Below are 20,954 nucleotides of genomic sequence, written 5' to 3' on the forward strand. Positions count from 1 at the left end.
GCCTTTAAGTTAAAAGTCAGTGGATCAGATCAAACGGATTATACGAAAAAAACCAGGTTGTTCTTAGATCGACTGCGGTATCACGTTGGTTCAGTCCGATCTAATGCTTCGTTTCACAATAAAATGGCATAGGTCATTTTTTCATCCAAATTTTGAAAATACATATTTTTTCTCTATTTCCTTCACACTCTGGATGATCCAATAGAATATTTCATGTGCACCATTAATAGATAGCCAACAAATATGACTGAGTACGTATATTTGCCAATATTATTCAGCTCTAGCCGAAGCAATACCGTTAAAGTTAATCCCATAAGTATACAAGATAAAAAAAACCTTAAACGTGCTGAGACCAAGCTTGCTTTTCGCCTCTAATAGGCGGGTTTTGCTTGTAATAAAACTAAGTCAAATTCGTCGTTCTTACTATTCAATCAACATTTCGAAGCAAAGAAAGTAAACACAGTTATTATTCGTATTGGCATTGATAAAGGATATTTTACGCACAACAGCATAACATACAGTATTTTCATATAGTATACACAATTTTGTGTTATATAATATTATTAGAGAATGTGTTACTAGCGAGCCGCAACAGGTGTTGTACAAGCGTCTTATTAATCGTTTACAAAATCAAGTGATGGGTATAAACGAACACAGATATACAGCGATCTCCTTAACACTTAGGCAGAATTTTTACCATTACGTAAGGTTTTTATTGAACATTTTCCTTCTTAAATAAATCTACTCATTGTGGAGCATCATCTTCTAATTTTCATTCATGACTACATGGCTAACACCACCGCCATTGACAATTAATTTTTCATCAGTTGTTGCTTTGCCTATTCTGCATCAGTCACAGACGTGAACGAAATGTAGAACTTTCCTAAATTTTCGTAGAATCAGGTTTTATCCCGAGTTCTTGATTAGATATGGTAATGGATATTATGACCGAGTAAGCTACACAGGATTAGTATTGGTAACCAAAGTCGCTAAGCACTTATGTATTCGTTATGTAGAATGCATGAGCATGTGGAAGCTCGCGTGGGGACACTTGGTCCAATAACTTCACTCTCTTCCTTGAAGCTTCACCTTCAACGGGTGGCTTGTACAGTTCTGTTCATGATGTGACCTGCGAGTGTGACGCTTATGGCGCTGCTGCAAAACGATGCATGGATAGCTTAGACGAAAAAGGAAGAGCATCAAAGGAGCGTAGCGTACGGTCAGCGGTAAGCGGTCACAATATTTGTAGACAATGTCAGCATTTCAGAAATGCAGTGTCACCCGAGTTCCTTTTACTTCTTTGCTATTACTTATTTGCGTGCGTTTGCACATGGCTTTAATGCGGGATTATACACTAGGTCATACTAGTCACGTGGGGCTAGTTGTGAATACTCTGTGGGATCTTAGTGATACAGATGCTAACTGCACAGAAAAAGTCCACACTACGATTTCTCAGTTGCCCGTTCTCTAATATTATAATATATCGTTACGAATCTCCGGTGTAAGAAAAATATAGTTTATGTGCATGTGCGTAAACATAGCAAACAAAGAACCAAAATTACTTGTAACATATACGTTTTATTGAACGTCGTAGTCACGTGCCATGCTTGCGTGTGTCTGAAGCACTGTTTCCCGCAGAAGCGACACACAACCCAAACAAGAGATATAAACTGAATATATGACTTTTTGATTTCTAGATCATGCAGCGGGGGCTTTCCTTGTAAAAGTTAAGAATATATTTCGGCCAGATAGCTTATTCGGTATTAATTTTGCTGGTGTATTTAATAGGCTTTAACGTGAATTAACGATGCTTAGGCGACATCTATTGAACACCAGTGGGTGTATTCAGCGTTTTTACACTATATTTATAGTAAATAATTGATATGAAGCATGCATTATTTATAGTACCAAAACCTATGTTGATTTATACATCTATCGATTAATGCATCTCGGCTGCCTTGTCCGGTAGGACGCATTCCGATTCCTATATATCATCGGCTTAGATCTGTTGCCACAGTGTATTCAACATGCCGAAAGTTACAAGCCCCTGGCCAAATCTCTACATTGGACGGACTTAGCCTGCACGCTTCGTATTCATATTTCTAAGATATTCTACACAATTCAGTCACACACACACACATACATACTAAATAGCGTAGCCTTCATATCAACTACTTCCAGCTCTATTGACTCGTTAGTCACTCCAAGATGCTCTGAATAGGCTCAAGGTACACCCTTCTTGAATAATACTATCTATTCGTCAGGTGAAATTGGAACATTATCAATATTTTATACAATGGAATACTGGTAATTGGATGCTGTAACAAAAGTGGATTCAAGCATCGTCGAAGAATGTGGGCGGGTATAATAATTTCGAAAGAGATGTCTGTTTCTATGTTCTCGGGAGAGTTCGTAATGAAGTTGACATATTCGCCTCACCTTTCTTTTATACGACACATCTGAACGAATATTTAACAGAGTTTTATGTTCTCTCCAGAGCAATAAGCCGAAAGTGAAAAAAGTGGTGTTTATTGAGCCTGCACTATCATCGCCAATCCAAAGCATTCGTCAGCAAAGAAGCTATATAATCTATAACTTGAGGTTGGCCTGAATGTAAGCTTTCTTTTTTTTTGCTGTGATTTGTCTATTCAGGTGATGTCTTCATTGTTTGTGGTGTCATTATGCTTCACTTTGGGCGGCGCCTTTTTGCTATTCTTCAGTGAGAACATTTTCACTGTTCTGTGGCCTTCGATTGGGCTCGTCATTATTGGCTCATCGTTGACCGTTCTTACCGTTATGCCGGGTGCAGGTTAGTTTGGCTTAATTATCTATTGTGAATATAACGCAGCATTGTATTTGTAGCACTATAGCATATAGTGGACCTTGTGTGATAAAAATTGTGTCGCGTTCCTTAAGGCAATTTTTATTATACTTGCTTTCCGCTCAAAATTTCTAATCAACTTATTTAACACACTAGCAAATAAATGTGGCGGAGGGCAGCAATGACCAGTGAGCTACCACCTGTATTTCTACACTAGCTCAATGTAAACTGATGCATTGATAAAATCATCCTTTATAGTAGTGTGAGACATATTACTGTTTATAATTGCGCGGGGGAGAGTGTTTTTCTCGTTACATAGCATTTGTAACACTGTAACAAAAAATATGAAACTAACAAATGGAAGATTCATCAAAAACGCTCTGGAAGCCAATGCCTTATCTATCGGGTAATTTAATGGAAAATATGTAGGACATTTTATGAAAACCGCATATTCAAAGCGTATTGCAGCATACATAATGTTCGCCGCCACGGAGCGCTGCCCAGTGACCTCTGTCACGAGGACCGCTGTCGATCACCAATAAACCAGTCGGTCACCACACGACTCTTGTGTTGTCAATATCTAGCATAAATTAGTACTAATAAATGTGTAGCTTTAGGCGCATAAATAAAGCTTTTTTTGATAAAAATTGTGTAGTGTCGACGTAAGCGTCAGTCTCAAAGGCTAATTACGCGTAGCTTGAATTTTTTTTGTTTTTTTTTACTATAGTGACATTATCCGATCATGAGAGACTTACCTAAGAAACCGCTTATCAGCATCCGCGAATTGCGGTTAAAAGGCTAGCTTCTTTTTTTCACTCGCCTCACTACCAGGGTAAATGAATTGATAATTAGTTGTTTCATGTGCCAAAACGCTCGAAAAATAAACTCGCTTACTACGTCAATTTTCATCCACAGGCCGTTGGATGGTTAAACAAATTCAGTTTATCAAGTCGTCGACTAAGATGTGTTGGCGGAACAACTTATGCAGGGAGTACGTTCGCGACTTTAAGAAAAATACAGCAGATATCATTCGAATGGAATCCAATGATGAAAGTTAATAGATCATTCATCGAACGTCTAAACAAGTGCAATACATCATCCTTGAGGAAGCTACACTATACGCATAAAGCATGCAGACCGAACGATTTCCGTACGTGTACGTGTTGCATAGTTTAATATTTCGTCATCATAGTGCCTTTACATAACAACAAACTCTAATTTAATCTAGGTGGACGACGTAAGATGACATTGTTGTTGTTATTACTGTTTTTATATGCTATATCTAAAGAGCAATGAAGTCGTGCATCCACGCATCACTACAGGACTCTTAAATTCAGTTTGACACATTAAAACGGTCGTGGCGGTTGCTTATTTTTGCCAGTACTAACGAAATTTGTAAAATTTTAAGCTGAAGTTTTCATTTTCAGTGCTATAAGAACAGTTATGTTTTAGCCATTGCAGAGAAATACACAATCGTGGCTAAAAAGTGTGCACTGTCTCATAAAGAAGAAAAAAAAGCGAAGTTCCGTTGCGATCCTTATCTTGAGCATGTAATGAAAGTTGTACAAAAGTTGGTACCTTTTGTACTTTTTTGTGGACTAAGTGTCAATTGCGAAACCCATGTATATATTAAACCCGTCTTATTGGGCAGCCTGAACATTATTTCGTGAATGGACAATGCCGGGTGATGCCGTTACCTGTAAATAAAATCTCACTTAGAATAAGATATTTCTGTACGAATTATATGGGTATTTTTTCTTCTTAAAAATTCCTACGTAGGACGTTTAACGGTGTCTTCAAAAGCTTCAGATTTGGCCCGGACACTTCGGCTTAGGTTTACCTGGTTGAAGTCATGCCGTTGCCATTAGCGTTAATTTATTACCTTGTTGCATTAGCAGATTCATGTTCACCTGGCTTAATAATCCGAATTTTAAGGAACACACTAAGGATCTTATTTTGAAATCGATGAAAACTGGCTATTGTTCCCATTTGAACAAGATAATATAATGTGCTTAGTGGTAGATGCGATTAGATACACTCACTATGCGAGCATAACAACAAGGAAGCAATTCTTTTTAAAAAGTAATAAAATTTATTCTTTTATTGTTGTTGATTCACATCTAACAATAATTGCTGTGTATTTGAAAATGATTATACTTACTACACAATCCAAAGTATAGACGTATGCGTGTGAGTGTGAGAATGTACCTATCCGTAGTCAAGCCGACCGAACTGGGGACTAAATGAAACTTTCCCATGCGTTTGAACATCCCAACCCTTCCTTCCTTTAGCTGATAAAAACTCCCGAGTAAAAACACTATCCCCTGTTTCATATGGTAAGAACGTAATTTTGATAGTTTTTAGTATCGTGTGAACATATCCTATAGATATTAGTTTACTAGTCATCCGTCTAGACAATTAATATGTGCAGGCTTAAAAACGTCGTTTAAATTTCTTTTTATTTCACAGTCTCTAGGTTTGTCGTTTGTTGATGTTGTTGCTATTCGATATAGTTATCTTCATTTTCGTAATCATTAGCGTCATCCTCAGTAATTTATAACGTTGATTCAGTGCTGTTATGTCGGTTTTATACCTCCCCATCATTGGGCCTCATATACAGTTACACAGATGTGGACGTGTGTTGCTGTTATATTCTTTTTCGTTTATCTTCGTCATCGTAGCAAATAGACAAGGAAACGTCATATATATGTATATATGGGTGGTTTTGTGTGTGTGGGAAATATCGAAGCACACTGGATTAGGAGTCGACTGGCCGGCATAGAGAAATCAAATCTTGTCATAATGTGTGAAGCTAGATCCCTAATATTATAGTTATGTTACCTCCTAAAGCGCGATTCATATATGCTACATATCCGGAAGAGACAACACAAAATCCTCAAGCCTAACCAGTCAACCTTATCTTCATGCCTTTGTTAAGGAAATTTTCTTATGTATACTTAAGTAATCATGTAAATGTATTTATTCATACTTATTTTTTGCCATATCGTTCTTCTTATTGTTGCGGTTGTATATATATATATATATATATATATTATATATATATATATATATATATATATATATATATTAGCAGCGTCGCAGTGCATTGCCCACGATTTGCCATCGACATTTTCCAGTTACTGACGTCATTACTTTATTGACATCCTTTTGCTCATCCTCCACGCCTGTTTCTATTTGTCAACTTCAACGCTCTTCGACCTCTTTCTCCTGCTGCGCTGCTATCCCCATTCCTTTTTCATTATCACCGTCGCCAACGATCTTTCCGCAAATTCAGTTGATGGCCTTGTTCGTGTAAAACGAACTTTGCTCTGCTCAGCCTCATCGTTTTATCCATCGAATAGCTTTGTTTCTCATTGCGCTCTCCGCACCGTCATTATATTCATCTCATGTATTATTATTGTCATTATCAATTTCATATCTTAATAAAAATTAACATTCTATGTGACATAGTGGGCGGGTGGGGTCACGTAGAAAAGAGACGCGATGCGTTTATGGCGACGGCAAACGTTAGTATAAACATATGGGCCGATCATCAATTCATTGTCGATCAAGTGGAAAAACTGCGAGTCGCGGAAAGCACCGCGAAGGGGGTGGAGGTACTCAGTTTTACTAAGTAGGTGGAGGACCACATTTACACGGCCTGCGGTCTACCAAATAAACCAACCGCATCAGCATAGTACATAGGAATAAGAATAATAACATATATCATTATAATAACTATAATGACTTATTTATTTATAATATATAGACGTAAGTTTTATATCAATAAAATTTTCTAGTAAACCTAAATGACTCCGCTCAGGATGTCTCCGCGTCACGCGATCACATTACTATTACATCATCATTGTTGTTGTTGTTGTTGTTGTTGTTGTTGTAGCTGTAGTTGTTGTTTGCACTTGATTGTGCCTCAACGTTGTTCGGTCATCAGCCTTGCGATATTCTCCCTCGTCTTCTCTAAGTCATGTCAACAATCTTTGCGGCCTACGACTGCGCAGGTCTTTACTCAACATGTCTCTGTCTCATTAGGCGTGTGTCGCCAGCCAGCGTAACAAATTACGGTTACCAGTCAGACAAATCAATCAACGTAATGTGCATATTCATCTAACAGGACAACAGTGAGAGCAACCAACCTCCAGTTCACTTAATGACCCCGCCCCACTGCCGTCCACTTACCAGAAACGGAATCTTCTTAATACCTAACATTCTTTTTTGCAGCATGTCATCATCACCGTGGTGATGATAACTATCATACTGCACCTTCTTCATATCAACTGCATCTTCTTCGCCCTTAATCAAGCGCACAAACGTTACTCACTTCTGCTAGTAGTAGATCGCCGTCATCACTTGCCGTGGTGATCGTCAGTAACCGCCGTCCTTTTTTCCACCCCTCTTCGCCATAATATTCTCTCATTGTAGCTGTAATAATTTGTGTGATCGTTCACCTGTTTTCGGCTGCTTCAGGTATTCGCCAACATGCTCAACTGATCCTATTCTCATGATGTAATTATGTCACTCATGGTCGTAGCTGTTGTGATAGTTCATCTTCTACTTCGCTGCATGCCAGCTACGGTTTCGCTTAGCTTCGTTCCATCGTAACCAGCCGAATATCATACTCATTAGTAATATCAGCAGCAGCAGCTTGCCATCCCCATCATTAGCATTTTCAATCGTATCGACATAAGAGGTAAGACATAGGAATAATTTATTACATTTATATTGAGGTGTCCCTCTATTTTATATTCTTAGCTGTGTTCATTCATTGACTTTTTTCTTTCCAGATAGCAGATGAACAAAAGTCAGGTGGACGACGTTTGCCAATTTTCCAATATATGTGTGATCTTCCGCCAAACCGTTGTGTGTAGTCACATACTTCCGTGTTTTTTTTTTGCCAAGAATCTACTGCCTCTATAAAGGTTCCGTACTTCTATTATCATTGCTTCTATTTAAAGCAAAGTAACTCTGTGTTAGTAATCATAGCCATAAACACTAGTAATCGTATAAATTTTATAGTATGGTTCTTTGTGTCATGTATGTAAGTGTCTGTTCAATGTAGAACTTATTGTTATATTCACGATAAGAGAATTTACTTGTTTATTAGCTTCTTGTCGGTTTGCTCAAATATGGTATCTTTTGAATATCCCGCCCATGCCGCCAAAACGCGGAGCTCTGTGCGCGATTGGACAGGTATATACAACTGATTAAAAAGATATCAGTAAATCTAATAAATTCAAAATACCTGCGAAAAAGGTATGCTCTTATCCGAACATATTCTATAAGGTGAAAAGCGACACCTGGGTGGGACGCGTAAAAACGCCTGTCAAAATAAAAAAATTTACATTCATGACTAGGTTACCAGCTAGTCGTAATATGGAAAAACTTTCCCTTACTAATGCCATCATACGAATATCAATAGGGGAGACCGAAAACGTTTTAAGCATGACAGGATTTTTTAGGATACGTCACCTCTATCGGTGTCTATAATTTCTTGAATCAGATAAGACCCAAAAATAAACAAAATTTTTTCTAGACTTTATTTACGTCATAACTTGATAGAAATAGGTAGTTCCAGAAAAATATATTTCCTAAATAGAGAAGCTTATTATTTCTTAATTGCGTATAAAACGTGAGCGTGAACATAATTATATACTCAAAATAACGAAAGCTGTTTTTTCCATTTATATATGAAAATAATTTAATTGAAACGGCTAAAATAGCTAGCTCTTATGACCCTCGATACTAAAATTTTCATTTTATACCTTAACTGTTGTTATCATTATTGTCGTTGGTGAGCACTATGAAGTTCTGGTTGGAACAACGGCGTCTTGTGGGCACCACGAGGACAGAAGACAAGACAACAAATCAGTAGTAAAAATCACATTCAGCCGAAATAGAAGCATTCGGCCTCAGTTCAATCTATATTATGTCTAGTAATACAAATTATAGGCGGGCAGCCTGAAACCGCTCACACTACCAGCAGTTTATCGATTCCACAAGGACGTCCGGCGTCCATTAGAGCTTACTTATTCTATATTCAAGCTCCGTTACATATTTCTGATGAACTCGTCGGTTTGTCTGAGCTTCGTGTAATAATCGTGGTACATGTTTTCAGTTTGTTGTTGTAATGGAACTGTTCTTTTATTTCAGGAAGAATGACGAAAAAAGTAATGTTTTCATTATTAGAAATGTATGCCAGCGGTCTTTACCAGCGTGTCACGTTGTGCTCTGAACATTGACAAGAGAATACGTTTCTAGTATCTTCGATTTGTTTTTCGCACCAGTATAGGCTCTTCGTGCCTGTTCTTTTTTCCGTCAAGACTATCACGATCTTAAATCATAATACACCATTGAATTATACTTGTACTTGACGATATATACTATCGCTGGACGTCATCCACCCATCAACTTTCTACACTTTGTTTTTTGTGTTCGTCTCTCTTGTGTGTAACCCCTAACCTCTGACCGCCAGGCCATACAAAAGCTTTGTGAACTTGTTTATTTCGTCTGGCCACTGACGTATGCATTGTACTACGTGTACGCATATTTTAGCCACACCCGAATAACCAAGCTGGAATAGGTCAGCGGTTGACCACCTGCAGGACATTTCATTGAAATCTGAAAAATCAATAACGGGCGAACTAACTGACACACAGCTGAAATTAATTGAAATTAACTGAAACGAATGAAATAAAAAGGAAGATGATTTCGGTTCGATCCGACAGTGCCGACTATATGGTTGCGTCTGCTCGGTAAAGTTGTTTGGGCTGCTGATTGATGTTCGTCTTAATAGCATGGTCAGTGATCTGCACCTTTCTGAGTGACAATCCCGAAGCTACCAGGATACCGAACGATCCACTATAATCGCTGGCGCGTTGTTTTAGGCACGGTGAGAGAAACGGAATCGTTATCGCTAGATCCCTTTTCAGTGGATTCCGATGCGTGAGAGGGCCGTTTGGTTTTGTCAAAGAGAAGAATGCCGATAAACAGAGGTTACTAGGGCGGCGTGACGTCCTGTTGTTTTTCCTAGTTGTTGTTATCATTTTGTTGTGATTTGTTGTTGCTTTGTCTTGCTTCATTATAATATCAGCGTATCGGGTGGTATTGTATTTGTGACAACGTGTAGTGCCTTTTTGCGGATGTGCGTGTTAAAAATTCTATTTGCAGCAACCACCCGACGAAGTGTTCTCTCCGCCTTGTGCCACGTTAATGCCTTGGTTTCGCCCAGCTCCTCCTGCAGCCTCATTCTTAGGCAGCTTTTTGGCGATAGCCAGGAAAATATCATTTACGTTAGACGCAGTCTTGGCTGAAGTCTCCATGAAGAGAAGCTGATTCTCGTCCGCGTAAGCCTAAATCGAAGTGAATACAGTCCGATTAGCCGTTAGGTAAAACTATACTGACAACGTCAAATCAGAATCGCTATGGCATCGATAACAGGGTTACTTAGCTGAGACGTTTACATTCATAAGGCTTAGCGTAAAAACATTGGTTCAGAACAATCGGTAAGGCGAAAGCTCAAGATTGATCAAAAGAGTGCTACACTAAACAATATCGTTTGAAAGTTACCTTATCATCTTGATAAGGTCGTTTGAGCAAGAGTTAATATTCAATGAGTATCTATTATTTAATTAGTTCTTATGGTGCTAAGAGTTAACAATAATTTTCTACCTGAGCCTCGGCGGTTTCAACGGCTCGTTTGTTGGCTAGATCAGCCTTATTACCGGCAAGCGCGATTACAATATTCGGCGACGCCTGTCGTTGCAGCTCTTTGACCCAGGTCTTGGCTCGTGAAAACGTATCCGCGTTCGTCAGGTCATAAACAACAATGGCAGCCTAAAGTAAAGAAAAAGACACCATAAAGTTAACTGGGAAGTGCCAACAATGGTAAGGCTGACTTCCGTCTCAGGAGCAAGAGATAGATATAGAAGAGATTGCGACCCTCCTGTAATTGTATTATTACGATCCAGAAAATGTTTAGTATTAAAACACGTATACAAAAGTGATCTGAAGTGTTATATATCATCATATCTCGACAAGTGCATCCAGAGACGACTTCGAGGAATTGGCAAATATATTTGAAAGTATAAATCATTATAAATCATTGGTAAACTTTGTATACGTAACACTATGGTTTTCCCAACAAAATAGTACTGGAAATACGAGGCGATACCTCTTATCCCTGAGGCAGTTCTAACAATAATATATACAAACCAATTCAAAGTATGAATAGGCGCGCTATTAAAGGTTCGTTTGGGGAGCTCCTATTGCCCTAGTTATTGTAGAATAAGGAATGAAAGGACCAAAATGGCTAGCTATCCAATTTGTACATCCTTCTAACATAGATACACCGTCACACAATGATGGTACACACGGGCAAAGCTAATCCTTCTACATCCCAGAAATCGATATTCCATTACACTCGCATGCAATCTACGGCAAAGCAGGCGAGATCCACCCGAATACCTACCTCTAATGTTCAACTGACCTGATCTATGATACCAGAGGGAACAAGCCAATCAGCGGGCGCAGCCTCCCGCCCTCGAGGCAGGTATACAATACTGCAGCTAGCACCTCTTCTATATCAATATCCGCGACCCTGGGATTAATGGCTACCAGTTTTTGATGGTAACAATGTACAAAGTGCCAACAGATGGCATGACTGACAACTATTGCTTTCAAGCTTTCATTTTGTTTAGTGAGTGTATTCCAAGAACGGTCAATTACGTATACTGGAATAATTAGTGATAACGAAACCATTCAGTAGCGATTAAGATGTACAATACTGTATGAGGGTATAGATGGTATGATTAATAATTAATAAACCGAGGTTATTTTGGAGTATTAACGCATAACTTTCTTATTGTGCAAATAAAATATAAAACCCGACGTGTGCCTTACAAACTTGGCTTTTGCTTCTATCGTACTTTACAGGCTTCAAATGAGCTAAATGGATGGCACGCAGTAAACAAGATGTTAGAAGGGAGCGACAGCAAAGCGTACACACCTGCGCTCCTCGGTAGTACATAGGAGCAAGGGAGTGATATCTTTCCTGGCCTGCCGTGTCCCATATTTCAAACTTGACCGTGGTATCATCCAGGCAGACGGTCTGTGTCAGGAAGGCGGCTCCAATGGTTGACTCTTGATATTCGTGGAACTGCCCCTTAACGAAACGGAGCACCAGCGATGATTTACCTATGGAGGAAGGAATATAAGTAAGCCTGATGCAGTCTTAATTTGTGACTCAGGACCCTCGAGTCATTAGTGATGCGGCTTAGTTGCATTTATACTGATACGATGAAATATATGCTGTTTGAATAGAACACACCACTTTCGTTCTATTCACATATCGGATCTATGCATAGCGGGACCATTGTCCCATCGTCCAGGAACTCTGTATTATTAAACATATACCGAAGATCACTTGAATTATTGATACGCAGTTGGCTACTTTGAGTGAGCTCACACATAAAATCGCTTCATCGATCGCAAGTTTCCTTTGCAAGTACGCATCCTCTATATATATCTCTGTTCACAAGAAAAACAGAGTAAACGTGCGATATAACATAATCCTAGCCCTAAAATAGTGGTTAAACTATGTATGTTAAGAAAGCCCCAGTAATGATGTTTCATAACTCTATCATCTAAGTCATCTGATATGCATATTAATAAGATATAACTAATTTATTGTTATCGCTTTCGCTAATCAGAGCTTCTCAACCGAGTTGACTTATCTCAGTCAGGCGTTATGTAGAGTACTGCTAAACTACACTTGTAGAGGTAAACACGAAGCACACGAAATAAAATCGGATCATTTACATCACAGAATCGCACATGTGGTACTTATACTGATAAGGCATTGTATGCGCGGAATGACACACTACTGCAATGTGTGCAGTTTCTTGGTGTCATTGATGCGATCTTCCCCCTATCGGTTGAGCTCTTTTGCATTAATAGAACAGAAAAGGAAGAACAAGCATAGCTTTAAGGATACGCAAATGCCATCACTGAAATTCAAATCACTCCGTGATATTCGTGCTGCTATAGAAGATCCAACTCGATTAAAGAGAACAATGTTTTCATGCATCTGCAACAGAAAATCCTGTATGTCAATCAAACGTGAGACAAAGCGGACCCTAATTACAGTATTGACATGTTTAAATACCTAGCGTAAGATCTGTTAAATATTTTCACGCATAACCGGGAACTGGCCAGAATTAAAGCGACTACGCGCTGTTTGTACATATTACAGCCATTTTGCTCACTTTTTAAATCTATTTCTTCGATGTTATCTTCATAGGATTAACATGATAGGAAATACCATACCAAGAAAATGAGCAGTGTCACACACTATAACACGTAGCCCAGAAATCTAAAAAATCCAGAAAACCTAAAGGTTTTCAGAATTTACCGACTTTTTTTTACTTTTTGACGTATTGTTGGATCCATTTAGGCTACCTAGCTAATCATCTATAACGCAGTATGCTGCTTCAAGTCAGTGATCATAATAACAGATAAGCATTACCTCCATAGATCATCCTAGGATGTATTGTTCGCTACATATTTACAACATTTGCCCTTTTAGAAGTTAAATACGAATCCAGTAATTTATAAACAAAATAAAAAAAAAAGAGCGGTCACGCTAGGACTATCGCGGATCGTGTGGTACGTAATGCAATGTCCAAAATACGGAGCACGTTTTAGTCTTAGCTGTGGAATCGAGGAGCCGTGGAAGCAGAGGGAAGAGATTCGTTGCTTGATACAAACTGGCCAAAGGAATCCGCCAAAGCGGATTGAAACGAGTCATTGACACGCCTCGGTGGCATATTGTTGCCCATTATACGCACGTCTAGTTGCCATAATCGAAGTCGTTTTTTAGTTACAGCCGTGTCATTTTAGTACCTCTATACACTCGGTACTTCTCAAACTGCATGCGTGAAGCAGCAAGGAGGTACAGCTAAATCGACCGAGAAGTTGGTAACGAAAAAAGAGAGAAACGCATCAGTTCGATGCTGTTATAACATGATGGCTCCCTCCTTGATCAACTGCTAAATAACCTCGCTCATCCGCCAGCAAAAAATATACCTCATTGATTTTCGCTCTCTCATCATTTCACCAACTAGATATTTTCCAAACAGTATAAGCGTGATCGTCTTTACCTTGCTGCGCTTCTGTTGATAAATAACGAAAGCTGCGTTAATTCAAAGTCTCTATTTCGTCAACCTGGTGGATTCGTACTTTCTGAAGGTAAAAAGCTGCGCCTTCGACTTTGAATGTCTAACACATAGGAAACAATAAGCTTGGTAAAAGAATCTGGATGAAAAGTTCTGTTGAGCACTACCTTTGTAAGCCCTTGGCGTTTCAGTTCTATATATAATACTCCTAAGTACAATGTGTTATTAGGTGGGTGGGTTGTTGAGTTAAGTGCTTGTTCAGTGGCCGCGTTTTTGCCTGCTACCTTTAAGGGCATGTGAGGCAATTTAAATTTGAAATTGGTGTGCCCAGGTATAGTACAGTGGTAGCGTGTTGGCCTACTAAACTTAGAGACGCATAAGATGATCTAAACCAAGCCTAGGCATGCCTTGTTTCATGCTAAGAGCAACCCGTCTGAAGCAGCAATACTTAAACGTTTGAGTGAGTTACTTAACCCGCGTAGGATACTTACCAACGGCGCTCTCGCCGAGAAGAACGAGCTTAAATTGACAGATCTTTCCGGCTGTGGTTCCGTTCCCGCTTCCTGGCTGTGCATTCCTATTAGAGGACATTTTGTTTGTTTGTGTGAAAGGGTGTGTGTGTGTGTGTGTGTGCGCGCGTGACGACGGAATGGCGCCAACCAACAACAACCGAATTTACAGTCGTATGTCTAACGATAAGAGCTCGATTCACACAAGCAGACACGACTCAACCTCACTCAAGCCGTCCGACTCCAACGGCAGTTGTTTCTTACTTTCGCCCTTCACTGTTTGTTACTCCTACTACGTTTGGAGACGTTTTCCAATAATACGGTTTGCTTCGAAAAACAAGAACGCTTCGTGTGGAAACGTCGGAGCTATAGATTTCTTGTCAACGAGATAACAGAAAAATCCGCGACGTTCGTTCACTTCTATTGAGATTCTGGTCCCCACGCTTTTCACTCCGGGACGAGTGAGCAATCTGTAACAATAAATTATAGTAAACAAAGATGTAAACAACTGTTATTACATTCTATAAGGCTAATTTGAACGTATGGGTAGATAAAAAATAAATTTGTCACAAGAACTCGTGTCGGCATTGATTTTTGTAGATAAAAAATCTGTCAAAGAACTCGTGTCGGCATTGATTTTAATGTTCTTTTTTTTTATAATCAAAGAAATCTTAAAATGTTAGTATGTTTGGATGGACATTCTTCGTAGCACTAAAATGTATTACTTTTTTTCTTATCAGGTCTATCTGTCCGGGCGAGAGAAGCACTTTCAACACGTTCTCTGCGGGAACTGGCCAGAGGAATCTACTAACAAATTTATGAGTAGTAGCTATAACCCTTATACTGAAGGTGCAGCGTTTTCAAGGCCAAGTCTACTGTTTATGAATTTGGATCCATAAGTATTTGACTAGTTAGTACCTATGCTAACAGAGAAAGCAAGCGAAAAAAATAAAAACAAGGTACCTAATAACAATAAGCCGTAAACAGCATGCACGCACTGTTACTGCGATCAATTACTCATCTCACAGCTTCATTTAAACACAAGTGTTATTGTTTGATATTGCACCTCATTCTCTAATCCTATCGTAGAACGTATGATGACTTGTGGAAATATACCGCACTTGTTGCTTCGTTGACATTTTTTTACGGCGTAGTAGCAGCTATCTTCCGAAGCGTTGTGTATCATTATCACCTGCTATGCACGTGTGCGCTTGTATGTGCGCATGTGTGTAGTTCGTGAACAATATTAACATTACACAGTCCTCAGTACCTCTACGCAAGTGACAAGGCTTGCAGCGGAAACAGCTGATTCTCTAGCGGCTGATAATAAAGATCTGGCAGTAAAAAGTGCGCGGGAAGTGTAGTAAACAATATTAACGCAAACGATTACAACGACGACGCCATTAAGAATCACGCCAAAATAATCAAAGAAATTAACTTCAACTGCAGCAACTTATACCACGGTAACCCTAGTAGATAGATACCTGAAGAGTTTGTTCCCTATCTATTTTCCGAGTGCTTGATTTGGCCGTCATATGAGAGCTATGGAAAGTAGAGATATTAATCAAACCTTTTACAAAATTCTACTAGAACTGGTGCTCAAATATCAGCGTTGTTCTAACAGGACAACAAGAGCAGCGGCAGCTAAAGTCGCTAGACTACTTGATCCGATTGACGTGCGGCATAGAATGCACGTGTAAAAGGGTTGTTACACTTACAAGACAAATAAACGAACAACAAACTGGCGCGCTATTTTACCTCTCTAAAAAGCTTCTAACGAATCTAGGTTCTACCCTTACAAACAATTCGACGAATTCAGCAATATCGGAATATCGAAATTAGATAGAGACTTATAATATATGATTTTGAACTAAAGGTATTGGTGATGATGATGCATCAAGAGCGTCATCATTTTATTATAAATTGTTGCAAATCGGATCACGAAATTTTACCTTGATTTTGAACTCTTAAGTGAACAATCTGTGACATCGACATTTTACCGATTTGTAAGACCGTAGAACGGATCCAGGATACAAATCCGCACACAATGAAAATCGAACAGCTAAGAGGTATTAGTTTACATAATATCAATCCTGCTTCGAACGTAGCTCAAAGCGATTTTCGTTAAATGCAAAAGGTTGAGTGCAATACCTTCCTTATATCAAAAACGCCGTTTCTGAATTTAGCAAGCTAGTTAATATCCATAGCTATAAAGCCCCCCAAAAATCCTAGCTTATCTCATCATTTTATCGCCTTTTTGATCTACATAAAATAATAATAATTTAGGAGTGCGATTACTTGGCATTCGACATATTAACTTTTGAAGTAGAATATTGGAAATGTATCGACGAAGTGTAGTAATTCAAGTAATCCAAAGGAAAGGGCTTTAAGAACCAGGGGGCTTTTAACGGCTGATACTGCCTTATCGTCAGCAAAGGTTGTCAGGAAAGAGAACAATAAAAAAGAGACTTCGTTCACAAGGTAATCGTTAGTTTGCGAAGATGGTAAACTATTTGAATGCCTTTTTTAAATAGGGAGTAACGTAAAAATAAGTGAGTGGTCCTTTCTACTTACTGGACTGCCTCAGCTGCGTCATTTTAAAAAAGTTATTGCGGAATGTTTCGACTTGTGTGGCCAGTACTTCACTAGGCATTGCTTTAGATAGCTGACTTTTAGTACAAAAGAAAAGTATCTACGCTCATGTTTCAACCTAAACCACCGCATAAAATTAATGCCGAAAGCGGCAGCAGGAGGTAATATACAGTTCGAGAAAAACCAACTTATAACTAGAATTCAACAAATATTTTTTGTATAATGAAGAGCTATGCGACTAACAAATGAGAACGGCTTTCGCCTTGATTAATATCGAGTGCAATACACTCTCCAATCCTCCTCATGTTTTATTTTCTGAAACTGATAGTAGTCGTAGTAATATAAAATGTGTTGTTTGAAAAACAGAGCTACCTTGTTGCGACCGCACAACGTTAGAAGCCGGTTGTGATTCCTCGGGAATATTTGAAATGGGACTATGATTCTTTCCTTTGTACCTAGTACACTTTCTCTCATGGTGGCCATGCAAACTACTTACGATTCAATCGTAAAGCCGCAAACGATTAGTCACACTATAACTACTAAGTCAACAACATTAATCCTATTCGATTTTCAGAAGTTTGAATTTTCTATGTGTATCTGTTTAATAACCATATACTCCGAAGAAGTATTACCAAATTGAAGGTGAGGCGGTCCTGGCTAGACTACAACAACATCACACCAATATCATCAAAGCAATGACAATATATTCAACAATCTGCTGCAGCCAAAATATGCTGAACAATTTCAGCTGATGATTGGGACGAAATTCAACTGGGATTCACATCATGGTACTTTTACGTTTCTTAATTTATATTCTATATCCCAACTTTCTGAAACCTAATTTAGGCATTTTCTAAGTAGTTGCCATAATTGAAATTTGCTGATAACGACATCGACAGAAGAGAATCTGGACCCGAACACTGCGCCCATAGTAAAAAAACCTAAATAGCAGTAATTTTGTTTTAATCCATATACATTCACATCAATTTTGTTGTTTTTTAACGTAGGGTTAATGTCTAATGATGCCTTGGCCATCTCCGAAATTTCGTTTCCGCTCAAGGCTGTGTACGAATACAGCTTCGACTCTAATCTATCGTATGTGAGAAATTCAGCTACCCATTAGTTTGGGATATGAAATATGGCCATTTTTCTTCATATAACAACAAACACAGCGTTCTATTCGAATTTTAGCGACAAATTAATTTAGAATGTGTTCCCCTTCGCTCTCGAAGACCTTTCTCCGTCTTTTAATTTATTCGTCTTTTCCCAAAGACTCTCCGGTCTTCTGATGAGGAGCTTGTCCGGCCAGCCCTTGAGGCCAGTTTCACTGTTAAATATACGACTACTGTTTTGATTTATTACTGAAAACGATGGAAATCGCTTTGGAGAACATTAAGGGTACAAAATAACCTCGTACTCAAGTTCAAGAGCGGTTCGCACAACTTTTGCAATTTGCAGCCTGATGTTGACAGAAAATAGAGACTTTGCCACGTATATCGGCTTTTTTTTCTGTTGAACAGCTCCGTTCATGCGAAGTAACTGGGGTATCTATAAATCCTTGTTGTAAGCATTTCCCAGTGGATAAAACCACTTCCATCCCATCGAACGCAAATCATCGTTATTCTGGTTTAACTCAGAACCTAGGTGTATCTCCCGAAACTATTCTTCATATGGATGTGGAAACGCTAGTTTTCGTCACTCGCAGCGATTCTATGTCATTGTGGCTGCACGATGCATGATGCCAGGTAAAATATTGAGGGTTGATGAGATGCTATTATTTTCTCATGTGCTTCAGCCAGTCTATTGCAATACGATTTCTTAATTTCTAAATAAATTCTATCGAACGTCTGACAGTTCTCTGGAGCTGGCAATTGCTGATTAATTGGACTCCATCGACATTGGTCGGCCCACAAGAGTATGCTATAACCTCCAGGTCTAAGATACTATTTTCAAACCTAGTAAATTTCATCGAGCATTCCTTTTTGTTATACAGTCCTTGTCGTACGTGTCACAAATATCCCAGGTTGCCTCAGCAGCCCTTGACTTAAGCGGAAGCCAGAACTGTAGGTGTAAATGGAGCACTTCTTCACATGGAGCCTTCATCTTTGAACCCGAGACGCAACGGGAATTTCAATTTATTTCACAATTAAACAACGACGAACTTAGAGAAAACATGCGTTTCTAATGGTGTTTGGAAATTAACAACAGAAAAATAAAAATAAAACGAACATTCAAAACAAACAACCAATGCTTATATTACAATCTAATACATACCCAGTTTGGCTACTGGTGTGCATCATGGCTGATGTATGCATGATGCACGATTTATTAAATTAGATTGTTGTATGAATTAGTAATAAAAAAATCATCAAAAGATTATCTGTATATGTGGTAGTTTTTTAGGTTTCGTTTTTTATGCAGTACTCAAGTTGTAAGCACTGCGCGAGAATTGAAATAAAAGGAAGAGTAACTTTGGTAATATCAGATGCGTTAAATAGGGTGACTCTATCGCTTTCATTCTTTCAGGTAACTCCTTATGTATCCCTGCCTGTCCCAACCTATAATTAATGCAGCATCACAAACAACAACAGCAACAACGCAAAGAACAGTGACAAGAACAAGGGACAACAACTGCACTCGTAGTATTGTACAGTATATACAGCGACGATGACCCTCAGTCTCTTCCTCACCACCCCCGTACTATAGTACGATTGTTATGATATATAACACCGTTATTATTAGTCTTACTAGTGTGATTACCATAATAGCTTAGCATGAATGAGGCGCTATGACAGTAATGACAATAACAACAATGGCTGACCACTCTACTAGACTGCTCAAGAACCACGAGTCACTATGGCCGCCACTAATCTCTGTCGTTCCTTCCTTTTTCCTACCTCTTTTATCTCTTTAATCTGAATCCAGTCGGAATCGGGGGTTGCTGCAGCTTCGCCAGCTGTCTTCGCCATCGTCTACGGCACTGTTATATGTCACGATAGCATTTATTACGTTGGGCCAGTCGCTGATTGGGTCAGTCGTTAACTCCTCTCTGCTCATCGACCCAATAACTTACTAAAAAAATACTAAGAGTACACACACAGTCCCACAGCAGCTGTAGCCATAGAGAGCCAGTCAAAGCCATCCAAACCGTTCACTGGCGGACCAAGTGACTCATGACTGACTGAGCATATTCCATAGTTAGTGTCTATCATTGTCGATAGCCAACCGCGCAGTGCTATTGCCTTGATATTGTTGCATCATATTGTTGTGACAAGATGGTGACGAACGTAGTTGGCCTTACTCTTCTCACAATGGATTGCAGGTCGTTGTTTTTTTTATCGTTTTTATTGTGGTTGTTGGTGAGCTGAAAACGAGGAAACCTTCAAGGCAACAGCCTTGCACGATTGGCTATTTACGATGATAGATACTGACTACGGAATATGCTTGCTTACCTGCAGCCAATGATGAATCACTCGGTCCACCAGTTAACGGTTAGCATGGCTCTGACTGGATTGCTGAAGCTCTCTAGGGCTACTGCTGCTGCAGAACTGTGTGCGTGTACTATTAATATTATTATAGTAAGTGACTGGGTAATACTACCTTCTTTGAATATGAACTGTGTTTTGTTTTTGGTTGTTTATTTATTGTTGTTTTGTTTTTTGCTTTTTGCGCACAACAACATAAGCCTGAAATAACGTGCGTTTTCTACTGCGTTTTTTCGCGCTGATTGTTACTCTCTGATGCTGCTAATAGCAAGATGTACGAGATAATCGCTAAACACACATATACATATATGTGTTTAGCGATTATCTCGTTATATTATCTCGATATCTCGATTAATAATAT

General features: G+C 39.0%; 2 protein-coding genes across 9 annotated transcripts in view; one reads left to right on the forward strand and one right to left on the reverse strand.

Moving 5' to 3' along the window:
- The window catches only part of LOC111251936 (uncharacterized), an 11,382-nt gene extending 6,818 nt beyond the window's left edge, over nucleotides 1-4,564 (forward strand). For 2 of the 4 annotated variants that reach the window (XM_086990545.1, XM_086990542.1), the window contains 2 exons: nucleotides 2,653-2,809; nucleotides 3,737-4,564. In XM_086990545.1, coding sequence (XP_086846671.1) covers nucleotides 2,653-2,809; nucleotides 3,737-3,879 — 300 coding nt within the window. In that variant the 3' untranslated portion in view covers nucleotides 3,880-4,564. Of the gene's footprint in view, nucleotides 1-1,016; nucleotides 1,227-2,652; nucleotides 2,810-3,736 lie in introns of all 4 variants that reach the window. The other 2 variants (XM_086990543.1, XM_086990544.1) reach the window with 2 other exon arrangements.
- A 1,986-nt stretch (nucleotides 4,565-6,550) lies between these two features.
- Rab5 (RAS oncogene family member Rab5) overlaps nucleotides 6,551-20,954 on the reverse strand; it is an 18,989-nt gene continuing 4,585 nt past the window's right edge. For 2 of the 5 annotated variants that reach the window (XM_022809082.2, XM_022809084.2), the window contains exons 2-5: nucleotides 14,499-14,986; nucleotides 11,841-12,028; nucleotides 10,505-10,669; nucleotides 6,551-10,185 (exon numbers count right to left, since the gene is read on the reverse strand). In XM_022809082.2, the coding sequence (XP_022664817.1) occupies nucleotides 9,994-10,185; nucleotides 10,505-10,669; nucleotides 11,841-12,028; nucleotides 14,499-14,598 (645 nt within the window). In that variant the 5' untranslated portion in view covers nucleotides 14,599-14,986 and the 3' untranslated portion in view covers nucleotides 6,551-9,993. Of the gene's footprint in view, nucleotides 10,186-10,504; nucleotides 10,670-11,840; nucleotides 12,029-14,498; nucleotides 14,987-15,479; nucleotides 15,716-20,005; nucleotides 20,147-20,954 lie in introns of those variants that run through there. The other 3 variants (XM_022809086.2, XM_022809087.2, XM_086990541.1) reach the window with 3 other exon arrangements.

This window comes from Varroa destructor, unplaced genomic scaffold, assembly GCF_002443255.2.
Source record: "Varroa destructor unplaced genomic scaffold, Vdes_3.0 BEIS01000005.1, whole genome shotgun sequence".
Taxonomy (NCBI): Eukaryota; Metazoa; Arthropoda; class Arachnida; order Mesostigmata; family Varroidae; genus Varroa; species Varroa destructor.